The sequence below is a fragment of the Folsomia candida genome, unplaced genomic scaffold (assembly GCF_002217175.1).
Source record: "Folsomia candida strain VU population unplaced genomic scaffold, ASM221717v1 Fcan01_Sc001, whole genome shotgun sequence".
NCBI lineage: Eukaryota > Metazoa > Arthropoda > Collembola > Entomobryomorpha > Isotomidae > Folsomia > Folsomia candida.
Genome location: NW_019091193.1, coordinates 22,735,577 through 22,754,618, shown reverse-complemented (window position 1 = coordinate 22,754,618; position 19,042 = coordinate 22,735,577). Strand labels below are relative to the sequence as shown.

Below are 19,042 nucleotides of genomic sequence, written 5' to 3'. Positions count from 1 at the left end.
AGACAAGGAAAATTTTAAACTCGTGGAATTGTTTTTTTGTCTGATTATTCACGCTTAGCAAAAATACAATATTCTTTTGTTTAGAGTGAATTAAAAATTTTACAACTGGTTAAAATTAGAGATAAAATAACTATTGAGAGAAATATAAATTATAAGCACTTTTTTGCACAGTTGGATAAGACCTTTTGTTTCGTCATTGGTTGGTGAATGAATAAACAATTAATTTGAAGGAGAGTCAGCTGAAGAAGGAAACTTCGGAGCAGCAGCTAAGAAAACCCCGAAAATCGGAGTAACAACCCCGAGAATCACAAAAACCCGGCGAGTGATTTATCTTCCTGACTGACTGACTCCAAATAGGATGAGTGGTGGGGAGAAAAGCGGAGTCTCTTCGATTGGCACCTTGTTGGGTGGGGTAAAAAGGCTTAAAATTGACGACCAGGACTCCTCCACCCCCTCCAGACTCAACGACGCCTTTCCCAATCACTGGACATCAACCTCGTCCTGGGGCTCCTCACCGTCACCCTCCACAGGTGGAAAGCTGCCAATCACCATCTACTCTGACCTCAACTTGTAGGCAAATCCGTATTTGTACATTCTTTAGTTGTTAATAAGTCTGGGGATTGATTATTAAATCGTAAAAGTGATTCTTGTAATGTATAGGACGGAAGATCGGATAGCGTGCGGAGTATCCAACGGAAGTATCGCTTTAGTGGACACAAGTCGCCCAACTTTGCCTATTACAGGAAGTGCAAAAGGGGCAGCAAAATTGCCACTCTGTAGGACACATCGAAAATTATCCTCGCTCGTGTAATTGAATAATAATACATAGTTGATAAATAATTTTAATTTCTATAATTGTGTCGAAATTTAAAATTTTCCAGATGCAGCAAAACTCGGCCCGAGCTGGTATATTCTGCAAGTGCCAAGGATGGAACAGTTTGCCTCTGGGATTTTAGGCTGGATACTTTACAACCAACGCTAACATTTTCTGCCAGTAGGGACGAATAATTTGCATTTTTCAGATCTACACATTGTATACTTGTTTGTAGATTGGGATGTACATGTGTAATACTTATTATGATTTCCTTTATTCGTTTAACTTTGACAAGGCGGCTCATCACGAATCGGTGGTAGTGAGAGTGCATCCAAACGTGTACGACCACTTTTGTGTCTGGACGTCAGCCCGGGAGACCAAGTTCTGAGTGCAGGTCAAATTATACGACAATGACACTTTATTTCAAATTTGAGAGCTTGAGCTAGACCATGCTTCAGATAATATAATTTTGTTATATGTAATGTAGCATAATAAAGTTTATAAAATCAAATCCGTAGGAACTGAACTCGTGGACGAGGATTCTTTTATCCTCTTCTGGGACGTAAGAATGAATGACGATGCAGGAAATGGAGACAAATTATTGGGAGCATATTGGGAATCCCATTCGGATGATGTGACTGCGGTTAAATTTCATCCAGACAAATTCAATTTCTTAGCCACCGGAAGTACAGATGGGTTGTTGAACAGTTTTAACTTGTTGGAAGCTAATGAAGATGATGCCCTACTTTATAGCTTCAATACAGAGTCAAGTGTTGTAAGTCATATGGATTGCATGTATGGATTGCATACTAAATTTTTGTCCGACACTGTGAATACTTTTTGTAGGAAAGTATTCATTGGAATACCAATACAATTGGTTCCCTTCCTGCATCATGCCTTTCATGTGTAACACATTGCAATCAAGTTCAAATTTGGGATGCAGACCGTGGGGATAAATTTGTTAATTTTGACAGACCTCAAATATCCAAAGCGATGATGGTATGAACTGAAAGTGAAAGCTTTGAGTTTGATCTCTCTCAATGTTCTACTGTATTAATTTGTTATGCTCATGTCATCCAGAGAAGTAACCCAGAAGCAGCTTTCGTAAATAGGTGCTACTGGCAGAAAGAAAGAACGAATGGTGTTTCAAGCATGTTGGGCTTATTGACATGTTCACTAAAGGGGTATACTTTCCATTCACAAGTATAATAGTGGTAATACAAGCAATTACACTTCATTTTGAATTTCTTGGCAGAGGGTGCACACGATTTATCAAAATTGATGGCGAAAAATTGGAACCAAATGGAATATTCCTAAACCAAAATGCCATCGTTCAAACCGCCGAATACATTCCTAATGTGAGCTGCATATTTGTACTATTTTAGTATACTTTCATAAAAGTTAGTCGAAATCTAATCACTACCTTTGATCCTAACAACTTTTTTCAATAGAGCAACAAATGGCTAACCTTTGACGAAGATGGAATTGTTAGAGCTTGGAATATGGAGGAATCTAATTGTGGCGACGAAGTTGAAACTATTATTACCAAACGAAGAAAGACTGACGTGGATCACGAATTGACGAAACCTTCTTCCAAAAATGTAATGCTATTTTATAACGATTATATTATGCATTATTTAGTTTAGAAAGGTTTTATGTTGATTGTTATGTCATTATTGAAAATTTCAGAGCTCTGATAATCCATCATCATTAATGCGACGTGATATGAGTAGACGGAAGAAAAAGCTTTAGCGTTTATAAGGTTTTATGAAATAGTTATAGTTTGAGAGTTTTTAAATAATTAAGTTTTTGTTTGTCGTTTTATTTTATTTTAAATATCCTAATATCTTTATTCTGCATGTCATGACCTACATAGGTATTCACAAAAACAAAATAAAATCACCAAAAATGGTAAAATGTTAGTTTAGGGGGTATGTCCAATGTGGGTATCTCTATTATTTTGAATGAATAAAGGCGATGAACGTAGAATAAAACTCGCAGGTCTCAGTTCCAAACATTTAAAATTGAAGATAACAAACAAAATACCAAACTTATTTCATATGAGCAACACATACACACAAAAACCTTGGATATTATAGAGTCTCAATATGCATCCGCATTTAATCATGACAATGCATTGTATAATTCAACAACAAATCAACAGAACTAACAAGATGGAAATATATTTTAGGTTCACAAGTAGACTAAAGGGGAATAAAAATCCGCGTCACATGCATAGCATGATATATAGTACAACGAGTTAGTACATATATTTACAAAATTAACGAATTGTTATAACTATGTATAGGTTAGTTTAATCCGCTGATTACAATACCGAAGCGTTCATATAAACTACTGCTAATTTAATGCGAATTTTAAAATTGCGAGACGAAGACGAAGCGCAGAGGATACTATAATCTTACATATTTGCAATTGAGAAATGCGAATCTACTTACACCAAAGTTAGTTGACTGACTATCATTATCTACTTAAAGCATATATTAGTTTCGATTTCATGTCCTAATGTAACACTTGACTAATTTAATACGTATTTTTGGTTTCATTCATTGTAGCCAAACTCAAACTTTGTAAATAATAAAGTGAGAATTACAGGTGTATATATTATAATTTTAATAGAGGCAAAGTTTTAAACAGAAGAGCATCAGAAACTAAAATGCACATTCTCAGAAATATGCAAACAAACCATCACAATAAATAACCAGCTAATACGATTTTATTAACTACTATTTAAAGACTGCGTCTAAATAACGTAATTAGAATAAATTGAGCACTATATATATTTGCGTCACTAAAGATTCTTACTTTTTAAATTTTCATAACGACTAATTATGAACTCAATTGAAATTTTATTTCTAGCTCACTTTTCCATTTTTTCAAACGCGAGTTGTATTTTACACTATCAACCAATTTTTCTTTTGCAGCTTCACCATAAAACTTTCACTCATGGTATCTTCATCGTTATTATTTGTATTGAACATTTTAAAATCACTTGTGTTGATCTTGGTTCCACCATTAACATTTGTGTGGCATGTTATGAATTTGAATGACTACTACTACTGGAGGAATGCTATAAGACGAAAATGCACGGCTTTTTGAGATAGAAGTCGATTAACTTCGGAACTTTCGTTGATGGGCAAGTGAAAGTAGGGCGATTCATTATTTTGTTCTGAAAATTCAAACCGGTTGATGCTAGGGTTGACCTTCATATCTCCAAAAGGTCCTAGGCACAGAATGAATTGTTAAATAATTAAAATGGTGGAAAAATTGTGTTGGTTCGAAGGTAGTTATATGTTTCACGATATTACCCAGTTACCTTTCAAAACCACAAAGCTAACATCCAAATTTGAACTCGGCTTCGTCTTGAGAATCAGCTATATAAGGTTTGTTATTACTTACTTACAGTATAATTTTTGTAAGGAAATTATTATTGCTGGGAAATGTAAAGTGTATAATTTAAGAAAGAAACAAGTTAAGTCTATGTATTCACATGCCTGATAAGTGAGTTGACGATCACAACTTTGCGTTGGGTCTCGCTGATTATTGTTGATCCTGGCTTTGACAACCCACTAATTGTTAAAATTTTTAATCATAATAGTATTGAATGTCAGATTCTGATTTCTCACTCATATGAATTTAATTATTAACAAAGATAATAAAAACCTGATTGTTGAAGGCGGAGAAGCGGCTTGTCTCATAGTATAATTTATGCACAAATTCGTCCGTTCGGTATGGCTTTAGTTGCAAATCTAAAAAAAAATACATATTAACAGAATCATAATTAGCAATCACGATAAAAACAGCAACGCATTACGCTTGGGAAGTTTATGACAAGACTAATAAATACCATTGAACGTAATCTTCTCGTAGTTTAAAAGATCAAAGATGTTGTGGTACAGTTTCCTTTCCTTTTCCAACTCTTTATCAAACTCTCCTAGAATTTCCATGACCTCACCCCCTGACTTTTTAGGATGAATACAATTTTCCTGATGAAGAAGTAGTTCATGGAACTAAGTAATGAATTAAAAATTTGTTAGCATATAAACATCATCTTTAGCTCAAAAAATAATTTAGGCAATTAAGCATACCGGTCCACGCCATGGACAACCAATCCGCTGGTATTTGCAAATAGAAGTTCTGCTTGGAACCAATCAAGTTTGGGAACTAATTATTATTTGAGCCTATTGTTTGTTAAATACGATTAAAGTAATGGGTTTCACCTTTCTTCACATTCCTCTTTTTCATGATGATCCAGGGAGTTGCGAGGAAATTCCTTATTGCAGAATTGGCATTCAGATGGAAGTTCGTTTACAGCTTTCTCTACGGCCTAAAATTTAAACATTATTATAATAACTTGTTTCATCGATAACTTAGCTAGTGGGGCGTGTGTTTGATTTGTGGTGCAAACGTTTGCCGGGAAAACGGGGCGGACCATTTTTTTAGGGTCGGTTTACGAGAATTTTCCAGGGTTTCGTTCCCCCCGTTTTCCGGGCAAAAATCAGACATCGAACCCACTAACAAGGTATCTCCTTATGTAATAAATTATTATTATCAGTGCTAATGAGTAGTATTAATGCTCAATGTTGTGTGCCAGTCCAGAGTACTCACCAAGTTTCTTGAGGCCATGTGCTTGCTTATTTCCACACGACAATTGGGACTGCAATTTGTATCAGTATTATTATTTCGGTCTTTCACTATTTTATAAAGTAAAAAAAATTCAATTGCTTCCTTACCATGTCGCTATTTCGTCACGTAGCCTTGCGTCGGCTAACAAATGGGTGAAGCAACCAGCACACATTAAATGACCATTAGTGCACTGCAAAATAAATCATAAATGTATCCCATGTTCGTATTATACATAACATCATCATATTCGCTCATGGAAAGTCATCAGTGCATTAAAAATTGTACGATCCCGAGATTGTCCAAACGTTACAGGTGACGATGAACTATTTGCAGACATTTTGGCGACAGTCTATTGTCTACTAAATAGTAGATCTACTAGTCAAGTATATATACTTGAACTGGGTAACTAACTGCACTAACAAAAGACCATTCTTTATTTTGATCAGAACAGAACGACACTCAGGATTGAATACGACCAAGCCAACTAGGTCAAAGCACATTACACAACGCAATCTAAATCTAACGCCGCGTGAGCTTGCCAAGACTCAGCAAAATCATCTCATCCCACTCATGGATATCCATCCGCTCTGTCTTTCTTACGATCTTTAATCATTCCATATCCCAACCTGAGTTCAGGTTCATCATTAGTTGATAAACTACACAAAACTCGAATTTATGAGCTTTATTGTTGGATGATATACAATATTTAATATTTAACGGTCATATAAATAATGTTAAAAGATGGCTAGAGAAGATGCATCTTTATATGTACGTGTATGTGCACAAATGCCCACGTGAATCCTGCGTGATCACAAAAAAAACATCGCACTTTATGACATAAGTTAAACACGATTATTGGGGTGCGTAGATAACATTCGATTATTATTACGTGTCATGGATTTTCTACGCTTATGGTGTTTGATTTGTGTGAACAAGATTCATATTTATTTAATAGTATTGCAAGATGATAGAAACGGAATAGCATGGAAAACATTGTTGGACGAAATGTAAAGCAAGTTAGTCAATTCCATAAAGGAGGAAGCACTACGCAAAAACAAAACTGCATTCCATTCGAAGGCTGTTTTCCATTGAACTGTGCAGCGGTAGTCCATGCAATAAAATAATCCCAGTACTTTAATATATGCAAAACAAGCTAACTAGCCGAGTATGCATATTGTAAGTTGATGAATTGTTGACCCCAACCAGAACCACACACCAGACACAGGAGCAAAATAATGCGATGAGATGATGCATACAATAAGTAAAACTGGGGAAGGCATCATTATACGACAAACCGAAGTTCTAAATTTTTCAAAAGCATTTTTATGGCTAATGTTACGCAGATTCTAGAAATATATTTTTTAATAATGATGTATTTCAGATTTCTGTATCAGTAAAATTGAAAATTGTTTCGTTTATCTCGAATGCATAATGCTTTCATTCACTTTTTTTCTGCACATGAACCATATGAAATAAATAATACATACATTGTCGATTGAATAAAATTGGCTTTATCTAGCTAGATTTAATAATCTATACGAAATACTAACCAGTCGTAACAATTTGGATTGCAAAAAATGGTATAAAGTCAAACAAATCCATTGACTGTTAGCATGAATCTCTGATGATGAACGCAATCGACAATAATATTGATACGATGGCTACATATAAATACATAAGAAACCAGTTATTATACGCTCATTCTGATAGTCTTAATTCAAGTCAATATTTTCTGAGTTTAAACCTTAGGTTCAGTAAGACTGAGGAACAGCCAGTTTTGAGGAAATGTGTAGCATTGTTTAACTTACGACGCCATTACTGCACCAATAACGTATGCATTAATCTTATCGATCTAAATGACATGGTCCGATTACTGTTCAAAATAAAAATAACCACAGATGAACCTAAATATATTAGTTAATCTAGTATGGTGCGTCTGATAAGAAATCCAATCTTATCTTACTAGGTTAAATACCACAACCCAATTTTCCATAACGAAGCTCTTGAAAATATGTATGAAAAACAAAGATGAGAAAGTGGTCAGCTGCAGACTATAATACAATTTTGTCCTATTTTCCACATTTTAAAATTGGAAACACACAATATAGATGATATATTCAAATGTGTGAATTTTAAGGACTTTTTAATACCTGATAAATGGCCGACTTTGGGAGATCCAGACAAACTGCACAACAAAGAATGCCACCCAGACGATGCTCCAACTTTTCTGGTCGTAATTTCGTCACCCCTGCACCCGTCGTTGTCCCACCCTCCACGGCACTCCCACCCACATGAACACGTGGCTTCTTCTTGCAAGGCTCATGGTCATCCCCTCCCGTCATGGAGTGCTCCACTGCTGCAGCCAAGGATTCTACGCAATAAAAATATTATTACAGCGTTATCAGCAGTACACAAATCAAAATGTCCGACAGAGTTTTTCAGAGTATAGTCTTTTTAAATACGTCATAATATTACCTGCGACGGCTGCGACAGAGGAAGTTGTTGCGGATGGTGAAGGGCCCACTACCGTGTTCCCCATCGACGAAGAAGACGTAGATGGAGCATTATTATCCGAAGACGAGATTTCTGCTGAGGAGGCCTCCATCTGGACAAAGAGCTGCGACGTTGACGTTGACGTTGACCCAGATGATGACGAGGATCCTCCTTCCATAATTTTCTCTTTTATATATCAAATGACACCAAACTTGGGGAACCTTCTCTCGATCACCAAGTTATCACCCATAAAATAGTGTACAACACTCGCTTATCTTATCAACTATACTGATTACACTGCTGTCAACATGCTGCACAGGAAAAAGTAAACAATGAAGCCAGGGGTGAGCACTTAATTTCTGACCGAGTTTTTCTAAAATTTGTGACCTGGCTTTTTTGGTTGTTGTGGAGAAGAAAGGAAAGAGAGAAGTGAATGTTGTTCAGCCAGCCAGCTGATACTTTGTGGCTCTTCTTCCATCACAAAACACACCCTCACACCTACGACGAAAATAACACATAGCACAGCTGCATATGCCAACCTCAGTCTCTCTCTCTCTCTTCTTGTGACGTGGTGGAAGTCGAAAAGGGGTCCTCACGACACGAATGTGGGTGGGCAGAGGTGACATCATGTTTTCGGGGGCACGTGTATTTTATTGATGAGATTATATTCAGATGAGGTTAGACTAAAAGAAGTGCTGGTTATACCAAAAAAATTATAATCAACTGCAATGCAGACTTGATCTTAAGTAGGTCGTAAGTCGCGTTATGCAACTAGTGGGACTTGGAGATTTTGTCAATGCATATCGTTTGTACATAAAGTGAGAACTCATTGGTGAAAGCACTGAAAATACATTTTTATGAAACAAACAAATGTTGGAGGCAAGATGAGACTAGGTTATTGATCTGCTGTATGATTATTATTTGCTCATTTTATGATGAATATATAAACCATATATAAACAGAGATGAAAATGTATTGTTGAATGCATGATGAATGAGTTTTGAACATGAACAAAGTGAGACGAAAAAATCATATCAACCGTGCTCGTGATGATGGTGGTTTTTGAGAAGGGTGAGAAACGGACAAATGAGATGAAGAGGCAGATTGAGACACGTATATTTTCTTTAGGTAAACCAAATTTGTGAGTTTATTACTCTGAAAACTTTGGAAAAATATCAAACTTTTTCAAATCATCAAACAACATAATTTTGAATTAAACATTTCGCTTCAGTCAAGGTAGTGCGGAAATTATTTTGCACAGATAAAATGGTGTAAGTAAAACATATCTTAAGAAGACCTTAATTAATATCACAGTTTAAAATATTCATACATAATTATAGCCAATTATTGCTTCTAATTCAACAAAATTTTGAAAATTTTAAATTTTCGAAAAAAAACTCAACAAATAGAGATATATTTATGTATATTTGTGGATAAACAACTAACTCTGTACCAAACTTTATCAATTGGGAACAGATTTCGTCGTTGCCGTTATGTGCCACGTCAAAAAGTCAGAAATATAGAACAACAAAAGATTTGAGATTTTGAGAGAGGAAATTTTCAGAGAGAGAGAGAAAGAGACCAATGATATGGTTAAGCTTGCATTAAAAGAAAACTAAAACTCATAAAACTTCACTCGAGTGAATAACGAAAAAGAAAAGAAAAACAATTCAAGTAAAAGTGAATTTTTAAGAGTAGAAAAATATTTGGTAGTACAGCAAGACGAGGCGAAGATATGCCGTGAGGTCAACTTTGGGGGGGTGATTTACCAGTAGTATCCTCCATATCCTCCATAATACCCGCGGCCACCGTAACCCCAGTAAGGTGACCTGGAATCAAATAAACCCACATTAGAAATTAAAACTTAATTAGCAGAAATTAACAAGGATAACTTTACTTTAAATTACCTGTATCCATAACCGTAGCTTCCAAGACCATAACCGTATCCTCCGTACGGATAACCAAGGGCGAATCCGATCCCGAACGTGTTGGCTGTGTCCAGATCACCTCCTCCTCCTAGCGGCGTTGGACCCGCGGCACCTTCCTCCGTTGGAACTACTTTGGGGGGTGCAGGGACGCTGCAGACCAGACCAATCATCACTCCGAACATCAAAATCTGTAAGTAAATGCAAACAATCAGTCAAGAATAAGACACACGTCGCTAGAAATATTCCCTTCAAACCACGTAGACTTGGAGTAACTTTTTTTAATATAGGATTTACCTTGTAGAGTACGAGACACATCTTTGTCTTAAGTTTTTTTTGAATATGTCGTCAAGAGTGAGACTTATTTGGGGTCAGTGGGGTGAGTGAGAGTCGTTCTGAGGGTGACTGGCGTGATAAAGGTGTGTGGAACACGAACGGTGTGTCTTGGACAAACTCAAAGCAACAATTGGCAGTCGGCCTCGGAATTTCGAGGCCTTTTATAAGCACGAGGGACGCCAAACTGGAGCAGACTCGTATTCAGATTGACGGAGTTTGCAAATTAGTTCAAAGAAATTCTGTCTCTGAACTGACTGAACGCAAGTATTGTAAGCCAGATTTCATCTACTTGTCTCTGCATCTGGACCTTAATAATGATATGGAAAATTCCTTTAAGAAAATATACTCATCTTTGTAATCATAAAATTTGCATGGCATTATTTGAGAATTTGAGAAGCAACCAAGAAAATTCTATTTATATGTATATAGTTGTTTCAACATATCAAAATTCACATGAGAGGTGAGTGCTTTCGAAATGCATATCATAAATTGAACCTTTCACCTGTTTTTAGTTACTTTTCCCCCTAATTTATATAATCAACGTATGAACTTATATGCCCATGATTTATGATATGTATGTACATGTATGCGGGTAGTTGTAAAACTCAATGACGGATAACTTTGTAATTCATAATAAAAGTTAAATCTCATTTATGCACCTTTATATACATACATACATACAAACAAATAATTGTCAACATTCGTACAAAAAATGGGGTAAGAAATAGTGCATAATAATAATATATATTATGGTGTATGGATAGAGCAACAATTTAATTTCATCAATTTCAGTTTTAAATCATACAGTTACGGAGAATATGAGTTGACTAATGGAACAAGCTGATTACTACTTGTCTTTTCTTGCTTCAGCCTTAGTCTTAATGGAGCTTGGTGTGGAAGCCGTACTGGGGGGGATGGATTTGGTACTGCTACTCTGTTCATTTTCTTTCAGTTCCGCCGGATGATCTTCATATCTATAATTTGAATTAATGCAAATATTATTTAATTATTCAGTAACAAGATCATTGACTTCTTGATGTCAGTCTGTTCGTTTACATAGACTAATAATAAGTTTATGATAACTCGGATCATCCACATCGGTACAACTTTGCAATTTCGTGGCTTTTCAAAGGGTCAGTAGCTAGAACATCTTTGAAAATTACGCACTGCATGTGAAATTGCATGTTGATTTGGAAGGAACTTGTGATTGTTAAGTCTACACTGATAAACAAATGCAACTTACTGAAACATGGCCTTGATGTCACCTTTCAATAGAGCGAGGCCAAGGGGTGCCCCGATGCAAGCAGGAACCAAGTAGAGCAGAGCTGGTTGGGCGTGACGGTACACGTGCATAACAAATATTGTGGCAAACAGGCCGGCGATGTAGGCTAGGAACGAGGTGTTGAAATACGTCCTAGAGTTTCGATTCATGCTGAAAAGTTTAAGTAATAGAAAACAAATTAATAAAGATTTATGTATTTCTATACCAAACTAATCATTTACGAAAATTTTTCAACAACGTATGTTATATATGTAAATAATCAGTGCTTCTTAGAGGTTTTAGGTGGTTAAATATTTGCTCATCATAATCACACACCAGCAATCATCATATTTTTTTTCGTGGGTGCGAAAAACCCTGCAAACGCGCGAACGCGTTCGCCGGGACAGACGGGGGGCAGGACCTTTTTTTTTTAGGGACCTTTTCCCATAAGGCCCATGTTAAAATTTCCGGGATTTTGTCCCCCCGTTTGCCGTGATGAAACCGGAAATCGCACCCACGTTTTTTTTAGATTTTCTTATAAAATCATATAAAATCTCCTTTTACTCAACATGAAACACATGTTTCATGTAACTTATGTAACTTACAACTTGTCATATTAAAAGTTTGAAGAATTAATGACTCAATTTAAAAAAATCAAACACATTGACATCGCACCTTAAGTCAAATCTCAAGAGCAGGGCGATAAAGATTCCAGGAAGCACAATGTCACCCAATCCCAACATGGCAAAATTATCAGCAGCCAGTCCCTTTTCCAACAGATCTTGTGGGAACACCACTAAATATTTAAAGATTAACATTAAACACATAATTTTAGATAAATATACAAACTAAAAGGTTTTCGTAGCTACGGATTTTTAAACCACTAACAACTTACATTTAATGGGAGCCTCAAATGATTTGGCCACAGTAACCATCACATTTGTTCCAAATACCCAAAAAATGTCATAAAAGAACAGGCCACCCAGTAAAATGCATCCGGTCACTACATTATTCAAATGCAGTAGTTCAACCCCGTTAATTGCAAACGCCATTCCAAACAGATTGTTGGCGATCCAGTGCTGCAAAGAATTATAAATGAGATAACTTGAAAAGTCAAGGTTATTGACAAGTTAAGCACTTGCTTAATGCTTACTACAATTATGCAGTAAATTGCAGTAGCAGTAGGCTAACTTTTGCACAGTATGTAAAAATGCTTGCAATTCACTTACTTTCTTGAAAATGTACCAAAGTCCTACCAAAGTGGAGAAAGCAAGACAGACAAGATCATGGGATGTAAATTTGTAGTCAATCAGTGCCTCCTGTTCTTGACTTCCTGGAGATTTTGAGGTAAATAAGATGTGATAATCAACATTGGGAATTCCGGCAGGCACCAGCTTTGAAACGAAGGGACTGTGGAAAATAATTTGTTATATGCAATAATATTATTGTCTTAAACAAACTATGTATGTATAACAAATTATTCTTTTCTCCTCCCACCTAAGGATATGAGTAAGAGCCAGAATTCCAAGAAAGAAAAAGTAACCCGTTAGCAGAAGGTTAATGTATTCCTTGGAGAAAACCTAAAAGAACAACAATAAAAACGAACATGACATTAGTCTATTCAAATGTTTCTCCTTCTGACCGAGTCACTAATAAATTAAATGAACAGTCACATACCTGGAAGAATACGTACAGACCAAACAGAGCACAACTCGCGATAATTGGAAACATTGCGGCGTCCTTGTGTGACATCGTTTCAGGACGTTCTCCGCCATCCTGATATATGTAAATAATATAACATAAAATACGTGTTTCGCATTATTTACCTAAAACAAACTCACCTGATAGCTGGCCTTTTGTTCCTTGTGATGCTTGACGGATCGAAATGCTCCAAAAAAGATTGGGAGGAGTGCCATGAGGACTTAAAAATGTGAGAAACGAATTAATTAAAAACACACCAAAAAACATTAAGCCCAAAGTAAATTACGGTAATACCTAGAGATCCGTACGCAATCATCATCCCCTCTGGGGTGGCAGGGACCTTTGTCGATGTTCCATTTGTGGAAGCATTCGTCGCCGCCGCAAGCACCTCCTCAACCTATTGTCAAACGATGAATTAATAAATTAATTTTCTTATCATTTTAATAAGAGACCAACTAACATTCACCGCCCACACAACCAGAGATTGTTTTATTTAAGTATTATCATGATAAGAGTTGAAAAATCTTACTTTGGTCTCCACGTCAGCCATTTCTTCTAATAATACCTTTCACCTTCTTCTCTCAACCCCTTCTTGTCCGGTCCCTTAATTAAATGATAACTTGTTCTCTATGTGAGCAAGTGATAAGCAAGTGAAGATATTCAATTTTTGCCCAACTAAATTCCTGCAATCTGTTTGATTTTGTGGAAGAGTTCGTCACGAAGGAGAGACTGAAGAGAGAGAGAGCTGTGCTGTGCTGTCAACCTTAACATACCTGCATATACTCTCAGAAGGTGCATACATACGTGCCTTTATTGTATGAGGCAGAATTTTCATAAAGTTGGGACAATGGCAAAGGTCAAGAAGAACGAAATAGGACGATTACGAAAAAAGATAGCTCGAGAATTGATACCGCTGGAGAAGACAACTCGACGCTTGGATGACCCACCAACCCGTTACTTTCTAAGCTCATGTTTGAATTTAAGTGGAGCGGGGCACAGTAAAGACACGTCTGCAAATTAATTCTCAGACCGTTCTCATGACAACAAATAATAAATACTTTTACAAAATTAAATTATATTGCAAAAATATTTATCTTTGCTGCAAATAATTTACCACCCGATCATGATCTACATGATAATATCTGTTGCCCGGCCCAGTCCTGAGTTCTGAGAAGCATGTATCTTCCTTTTTCATGGAATCTCGATTTCCCATACTAAAAATATTACTCGATCTATGCATTCTTCCCATCAATGAATGAACGACCTTCGGTTTCCCTTAATAACATTGGGTCCAAAAGTAACAAATAAGTAATGGTGGTAATAGGGACGATGTTATGTTATCTTGAACTGAATTATTTATGGCAAGAAGGGTCCGCTTTATATCCATCGTTTTAATTCAGTCTCCAATTCAAGTCCAATGACACTTGTTGACTTTTTCCTTCCTGAGTCACCATCACTTTGTAGTTGTACAAATTTTAGGTTCGGTTCCCTGTTTCCTCTGATAACGAACTAGGCACTTTTACGACCTCTGCGACTGCTTTCCTCTAATTGTTTGTTATCAGACGTTTGCAGACAGTCTCTGCAAACGACCAGAAGCAGCCACAAAGTTTGAGCTTGAAATCAAATACATACCGATCACCTTTTCGTAAATCATTACTAGTCAAAATAGTCAGGGAACTTTACCTACATATTTGATCCAGATTCGACAATTGTTGATTCAACATTTGATCATCTGTTGTCCATGTGGCGTCGTCAACATGACAGTAATTGTGGTTGATGGTAATTTAAATATTTTTTTTTTCTAGTTCCTTTTGGTAATTAATTTTTTAAAACTAATTATCGCCAACTTGTACAGAATCCACCGCGATTAAGTTGGTGTCCATGTACTATAAACTGGAGGAACTTATTGAGGAGTTACAAGATGCAAAAGGTATTTATACATATTAGATATTTATTAAGGAATGATACATAAACAACGCGAAAGTTTATTTCCTGCCATAATTGTTCGTAATATCTATCGGTCTGTTAAAACAGATGATGTTGGTCTCAGCTATGAAAATGAAAATGTCATCTCCGACGATTTGGAGTACAGTAAGTTGTTATTAGTAAAAATCTCAATTTTCTCAAGCATTCGAATAACTTCTAAATTTCATCTGTCAGATCTAATCTGAGCTCCGTGCTATGATGTAAAAGCATATTTAGCATGTGCAATAGTAGTAAATTTGTGTATTCTGCAGTGATTCAGACAGCGTACGAGTTACTTGAAGCAATATCCATTCCACTCAATGCAACAGCATCTGGAATTACATGGGACCTAACAGACGAAGAGGACGAGGATAGTTTGGATGATTTGGACGATGAAGATGATGAATTCGGCGATGATGACATGGATGAGGATGAAGACAACGAGGAGGGTGACGATGACCATCACGAGGATGAGGATGATTTCGAATCAGACATGGATGGATTCCAGAGTTTGGGGTCGTTAGATGAGCTTTCTATTACTGATGAAGGTGCGTTGGAAGAACTCATCAACTTTACTGATGGTGATGAGTTAGAAGTGGTAATGGAGTCACAACTTATCTAATTAACCAATTGATTTGGTTGTCCAACAGTGTTCATAGGTTACTTGTGTGATGTAAAATATGCTAAATACTCTACATATTTTCCAGGACAGATCTGAATCTTATAATTATTTAACAGTCAATAGGATATAAGCTACGTTACGATATACGCTGTTTTTATCTTACAATAAACTTAATTTTCTAAATTTTTGTATACTATAGCTATAACTTTATTAACGAAACACAAATTGATACAATAATGCGTTGTCGCCATATTTCCTTTAAATAGTGATTAATCATAGGAGAAATAAAAAGCAAAATAAAACATGGCATGTGCGTACAAATATTCAAGTACTATGAATTCATACTTGAAGAGCTGGCCGAGCTTGTTTCGCTTCCAAATTAGTATTTGTACTGGAATATCCAGTCCCACCCTATAAAATGTGATATGTTAAGTGAATTACTTGTGCACATGATTCTATTTTGCTTTTATTCTGCTAAAGCAATTAATATATAAACGTTTATTGAAATATGTATTGTACGTAAAACCTACCCTTTGTAATGGAATGATATCCTTTTCCGTCAGTTTCTGACCATTGAGAGGATGTAGCTAAACAAAAGTAAAAATAACAACAATAAAACCATGCTTTACAATATCTAAAAATAGCCTACAAATTTTAATCAACAGTTTACCCAATCTTTCTTGATGATCCTCTCCACACAATCCATTGTCACAACGTCTCCACTAATAATTTGAGTTAGTAAATATGTATGTTTCTATTTGAACCGGTAACTAATAACAAAGCATCAGCGTGTCGTCTTACGTTGGCTTGATAACTGCACATGGTAGAGAATTTCCCAGTGTATCTCTCGTAACTGGGCACATGTACCGGGCGTCTTTAATCATTATGGATCGTTTATCTGACGCGTCCTTAATTTCGGTAAATTTTACTGGAATCAGGTCCTTCATTTTTAAAGGCTTTCCACTCATTGGACAATAAACTGTTTGATCCTGTAAACATATACACAAATCAATAAATCAAGACCAAATGGTAAATAATGCTATACTTCGAATATGACAACACCTACGGGTTTTGCAATAACACTCTTCTTAGCTTGTGGTGTTTGGGACGGTATCCAAAAACTTGGAACTTTTTCTTTTCGTACTTCATCCATGTTTGAGATTGATGGTCCGGGTTCAGGTTCTGAAGAAAAAATACAAGTATTTTATACTCTGCATAATGCAATTTTTTAAATGTTAATCGTAAAATAGCTAGGACTGATTACTTTTTGTCTCGAAAGTAGATTTGACAGTGATATCCTTCTCCATTTTAACAAATTTTGAAACTTTTGCTCTTGTTTCTTCCTGAACTTTGTGGTCTTGTTCATTCTCCTGCATCCGTTTCTGTTTCTCGTACTCTTTCATTTTACGACTATTTTCATTTTTCTTGGTGATAATGTACTCTAGCACAGACTCCTTGTCGAACAGATACCCATCCGTCCTGGAAGAACATGCCAAGTAAGGAAAATTTCATTCACTCCCCTCCCAGCCCCAGAAGACATGCTTGTAAGCTAATGTGTACAAGAATAGGAGACTTTGTTCCTTACGTGACGACAGGGTCATGACAGGGTTGAAGGGAGAGACAACAGCAGTCGAAAGAACGGACCGAGTCCTTTCCTAGGCGGGCCGAGTTGGTGCCATAGCCTGAATAGGCAGAGTCCTTTTGCTTCTCGTAGTGGGTGTATACTGCTCCTGCCGTCGAGTTACCTATGGGTTTTCGTTATGGTGGGGACAAAAACAGAACCAGTGTAAAGTTTATTAAAGAAATTTTTTTTAGAGATAGGGCAAAATTACAACCATGAGGCTATAACAGGTGGGCAGCTTAATGCTCACCCTTGGACCAATGTCAAAATACTAACTCATGCCACACCACACATGCAGCACATAGTGCACAATTAGTGGGGAAAGATCAGTAACTGAACATCAGTTCCATATTATTCAATTCATATTCTAGAACTTGATACTAAATAATATACTTTGTTTTACTTACGGGCATGTCGCGTCATGATAAGTCTTGGATGTCGTACTGGTTACAATGATTTTACGCTACTTGATTGTTTGTTTTAATTTGCGAATCAAAAATGAATGGCGAAAGTAATTATTTGTTATTTATCGACTGATTTGTGTGGTTTAAAATGCGGGGTTGGTTACGGGGAGTCCAAAGACAAGAAGATTCAGCAAGCTTTTGTATTTTTCATGACGTATTTTGACCACTACTATTATTGACCAAATAATTTCTGAACTGTTCCAAAATGTCTCCACTATATGAATTATGTAACTATGAATGGAGAGAGCGATGCATTACTGAATTAATAGGGATATCTTAATTGACAATGTGAAACTATTTTGTTCAATGCCGAATTTTTACTTTTGTATGCAACATGTCACCAACTTCGGAATAAAAACTTTAAATGTCTTGATTCTGACTGATGTGAAGCTATCATGGTATGTGTCACACATAATGTGTGGAGAATCATACACCGTGAATGACGAAAACAAACAAGTATTACGCATTTCTTAAAACATTAGCAAATTTATTGTTTGTTTTACTGAATCCAGTGTATTATTTAAGGATTTTCGGTTTGATTTACGTATAATTACTAACAATTACTTACTTGTAAAAAATTGATTCTTGGTAAAATGTATACATAGTTTTGACATAAATTATCTTATAATATTAACTATAATAATTAAATTTTATAATATTCGACGCCATCCGAAGTTTACATTTCTGCCAACACGGAACAATTTGACAAAATTTAAAAATCCATCCAACGAAATTGATTCCTTTATTGGTAGTACAACTCCAGATTCATTCCATCGTGAATTTCATCTGCAATAAAACAATGTAAATTTGTTCAGAGGGATCTACAACACACTATACAAATTAATTAATCTACGTGCTGAAACAATTTGTAAAGAGTAACTTACAATCCTCTAATTTGATGTGATCCTTAAAAATCGTGTACCACTTTTTCAGAATGATTTTATCATACCGAGTCCCTGTTTGGGCAGCAATAAGTTTTTTAAGGTCAGCAATTGTGTCGTCCGAGTTACACTTGACCCGCACCTTTTTCCCCAGCCGATCATTACACGTTATTTCAATCATCCCCATCCTGACGTCTGATTTAAAAGATTTTAAAAACTTTTTGTAAATAAATAGTGGCGATCAATCAATGCTACAAATGTTCGAGTTCCGAATATTGCAATGGGAACAAACGATATAAATTTGACTCGTGCACT

General features: G+C 36.1%; 7 protein-coding genes across 8 annotated transcripts; 2 read left to right on the top strand and 5 right to left on the bottom strand.

Annotated features, from left to right (window-relative positions):
* Positions 1–320: 320 nt before the first annotated feature.
* LOC110842220 (WD repeat-containing protein 89) lies at positions 321–2,808 on the top strand. Its single transcript, XM_035849612.1, has 10 exons — positions 321–570; positions 661–807; positions 882–994; positions 1,110–1,208; positions 1,333–1,589; positions 1,661–1,813; positions 1,895–1,998; positions 2,070–2,172; positions 2,266–2,415; positions 2,504–2,808. The coding sequence occupies exons 1-10, from the start codon at positions 359–361 to the stop codon at positions 2,564–2,566; spliced, it is 1,401 nt and encodes a 466-aa protein (XP_035705505.1). The 5' UTR covers positions 321–358; the 3' UTR covers positions 2,567–2,808.
* On the bottom strand, positions 2,639–8,623 carry LOC110842221 (cysteine and histidine-rich protein 1). 2 transcript variants are annotated; one of them, XM_022087932.2, is made up of 11 exons: positions 7,934–8,623; positions 7,609–7,829; positions 5,566–5,648; positions 5,441–5,489; positions 5,053–5,159; positions 4,921–4,972; positions 4,680–4,842; positions 4,496–4,581; positions 4,327–4,401; positions 4,149–4,206; positions 2,639–4,055 (listed from the first exon to the last, which is right to left on the bottom strand). In XM_022087932.2, exons 1-11 carry the CDS (start codon positions 8,127–8,129, stop codon positions 3,889–3,891), a joined length of 1,257 nt encoding a protein of 418 aa, XP_021943624.1. In that variant the 5' UTR covers positions 8,130–8,623; the 3' UTR covers positions 2,639–3,888. The 2 variants fall into 2 exon arrangements, with proteins under 2 accessions (XP_021943624.1, XP_021943625.1); XM_022087933.2 differs by having other exon boundaries at positions 4,921–4,969; positions 7,934–8,615.
* Positions 8,624–9,067: 444 nt separating this feature from the next.
* Positions 9,068–10,358, bottom strand: LOC110853462 (keratin-associated protein 19-2). Its single transcript, XM_022101734.2, has 3 exons — positions 10,174–10,358; positions 9,859–10,067; positions 9,068–9,780 (listed from the first exon to the last, which is right to left on the bottom strand). Exons 1-3 carry the CDS (start codon positions 10,192–10,194, stop codon positions 9,717–9,719), a joined length of 294 nt encoding a protein of 97 aa, XP_021957426.1. The 5' UTR covers positions 10,195–10,358; the 3' UTR covers positions 9,068–9,716.
* A 481-nt stretch (positions 10,359–10,839) lies between these two features.
* On the bottom strand, positions 10,840–13,922 carry LOC110850690 (minor histocompatibility antigen H13). The gene is made up of 10 exons (XM_022098203.2): positions 13,704–13,922; positions 13,469–13,571; positions 13,315–13,394; positions 13,151–13,249; positions 12,971–13,053; positions 12,703–12,883; positions 12,369–12,552; positions 12,149–12,269; positions 11,456–11,644; positions 10,840–11,186 (listed from the first exon to the last, which is right to left on the bottom strand). Exons 1-10 carry the CDS (start codon positions 13,722–13,724, stop codon positions 11,060–11,062), a joined length of 1,188 nt encoding a protein of 395 aa, XP_021953895.1. The 5' UTR covers positions 13,725–13,922; the 3' UTR covers positions 10,840–11,059.
* Positions 13,923–14,572: 650 nt separating this feature from the next.
* On the top strand, positions 14,573–15,944 carry LOC110863527 (prostatic spermine-binding protein). The gene is made up of 4 exons (XM_022112865.2): positions 14,573–14,953; positions 15,030–15,104; positions 15,209–15,265; positions 15,412–15,944. Exons 1-4 carry the CDS (start codon positions 14,932–14,934, stop codon positions 15,759–15,761), a joined length of 504 nt encoding a protein of 167 aa, XP_021968557.1. The 5' UTR covers positions 14,573–14,931; the 3' UTR covers positions 15,762–15,944.
* Positions 15,945–17,948, bottom strand: LOC110863526 (nitric oxide synthase-interacting protein homolog). Its single transcript, XM_022112864.2, has 8 exons — positions 17,790–17,948; positions 17,347–17,506; positions 17,026–17,240; positions 16,828–16,943; positions 16,563–16,750; positions 16,432–16,483; positions 16,292–16,348; positions 15,945–16,172 (listed from the first exon to the last, which is right to left on the bottom strand). Exons 1-8 carry the CDS (start codon positions 17,803–17,805, stop codon positions 16,101–16,103), a joined length of 876 nt encoding a protein of 291 aa, XP_021968556.1. The 5' UTR covers positions 17,806–17,948; the 3' UTR covers positions 15,945–16,100.
* A 359-nt stretch (positions 17,949–18,307) lies between these two features.
* Positions 18,308–19,039, bottom strand: LOC110863228 (ubiquitin-like protein 5). Its single transcript, XM_022112481.2, has 2 exons — positions 18,731–19,039; positions 18,308–18,632 (listed from the first exon to the last, which is right to left on the bottom strand). Exons 1-2 carry the CDS (start codon positions 18,912–18,914, stop codon positions 18,589–18,591), a joined length of 228 nt encoding a protein of 75 aa, XP_021968173.1. The 5' UTR covers positions 18,915–19,039; the 3' UTR covers positions 18,308–18,588.
* Between the last annotated feature and the right edge of the window lie 3 nt (positions 19,040–19,042).

Coding starts and splice junctions, on each gene's coding strand:
- LOC110842221 (XM_022087932.2), bottom strand. CDS start 8,129: ATGGAAGGAGGATCCTCGTCATCATCTGGGTCAACGTCAACGTCAACG. Junction 5,160..5,440: donor ACATGGCCTCAAGAAACTTG/GTGAGTACTCTG, acceptor TTTAAATTTTAG/GCCGTAGAGAAAGCTGTAAA. Junction 4,843..4,920: donor GTTGTCCATGGCGTGGACCG/GTATGCTTAATT, acceptor TTCATTACTTAG/TTCCATGAACTACTTCTTCA.
- LOC110842220 (XM_035849612.1), top strand. CDS start 359: ATGAGTGGTGGGGAGAAAAGCGGAGTCTCTTCGATTGGCACCTTGTTG. Junction 571..660: donor ATCTACTCTGACCTCAACTT/GTAGGCAAATCC, acceptor TGTAATGTATAG/GACGGAAGATCGGATAGCGT. Junction 2,416..2,503: donor CGAAACCTTCTTCCAAAAAT/GTAATGCTATTT, acceptor TGAAAATTTCAG/AGCTCTGATAATCCATCATC.
- LOC110853462 (XM_022101734.2), bottom strand. CDS start 10,194: ATGTGTCTCGTACTCTACAAG. Junction 10,068..10,173: donor TGTGTCTCGTACTCTACAAG/GTAAATCCTATA, acceptor ATTTACTTACAG/ATTTTGATGTTCGGAGTGAT. Junction 9,781..9,858: donor AGCTACGGTTATGGATACAG/GTAATTTAAAGT, acceptor ATTTGATTCCAG/GTCACCTTACTGGGGTTACG.
- LOC110863228 (XM_022112481.2), bottom strand. CDS start 18,914: ATGGGGATGATTGAAATAACGTGTAATGATCGGCTGGGGAAAAAGGTG. Junction 18,633..18,730: donor TCACATCAAATTAGAGGATT/GTAAGTTACTCT, acceptor GTTTTATTGCAG/ATGAAATTCACGATGGAATG.
- LOC110863526 (XM_022112864.2), bottom strand. Junction 16,484..16,562: donor TGTGCAGTTATCAAGCCAAC/GTAAGACGACAC, acceptor TCAAATTATTAG/TGGAGACGTTGTGACAATGG. Junction 16,173..16,291: donor ATATCATTCCATTACAAAGG/GTAGGTTTTACG, acceptor CACATTTTATAG/GGTGGGACTGGATATTCCAG.
- LOC110863527 (XM_022112865.2), top strand. CDS start 14,932: ATGACAGTAATTGTGGTTGATG. Junction 15,105..15,208: donor GGAGTTACAAGATGCAAAAG/GTATTTATACAT, acceptor CTGTTAAAACAG/ATGATGTTGGTCTCAGCTAT. Junction 15,266..15,411: donor CTCCGACGATTTGGAGTACA/GTAAGTTGTTAT, acceptor TGTATTCTGCAG/TGATTCAGACAGCGTACGAG.
- LOC110850690 (XM_022098203.2), bottom strand. CDS start 13,724: ATGGCTGACGTGGAGACCAAA. Junction 13,395..13,468: donor GATTGCGTACGGATCTCTAG/GTATTACCGTAA, acceptor CACATTTTTAAG/TCCTCATGGCACTCCTCCCA. Junction 13,250..13,314: donor AACAAAAGGCCAGCTATCAG/GTGAGTTTGTTT, acceptor TACATATATCAG/GATGGCGGAGAACGTCCTGA.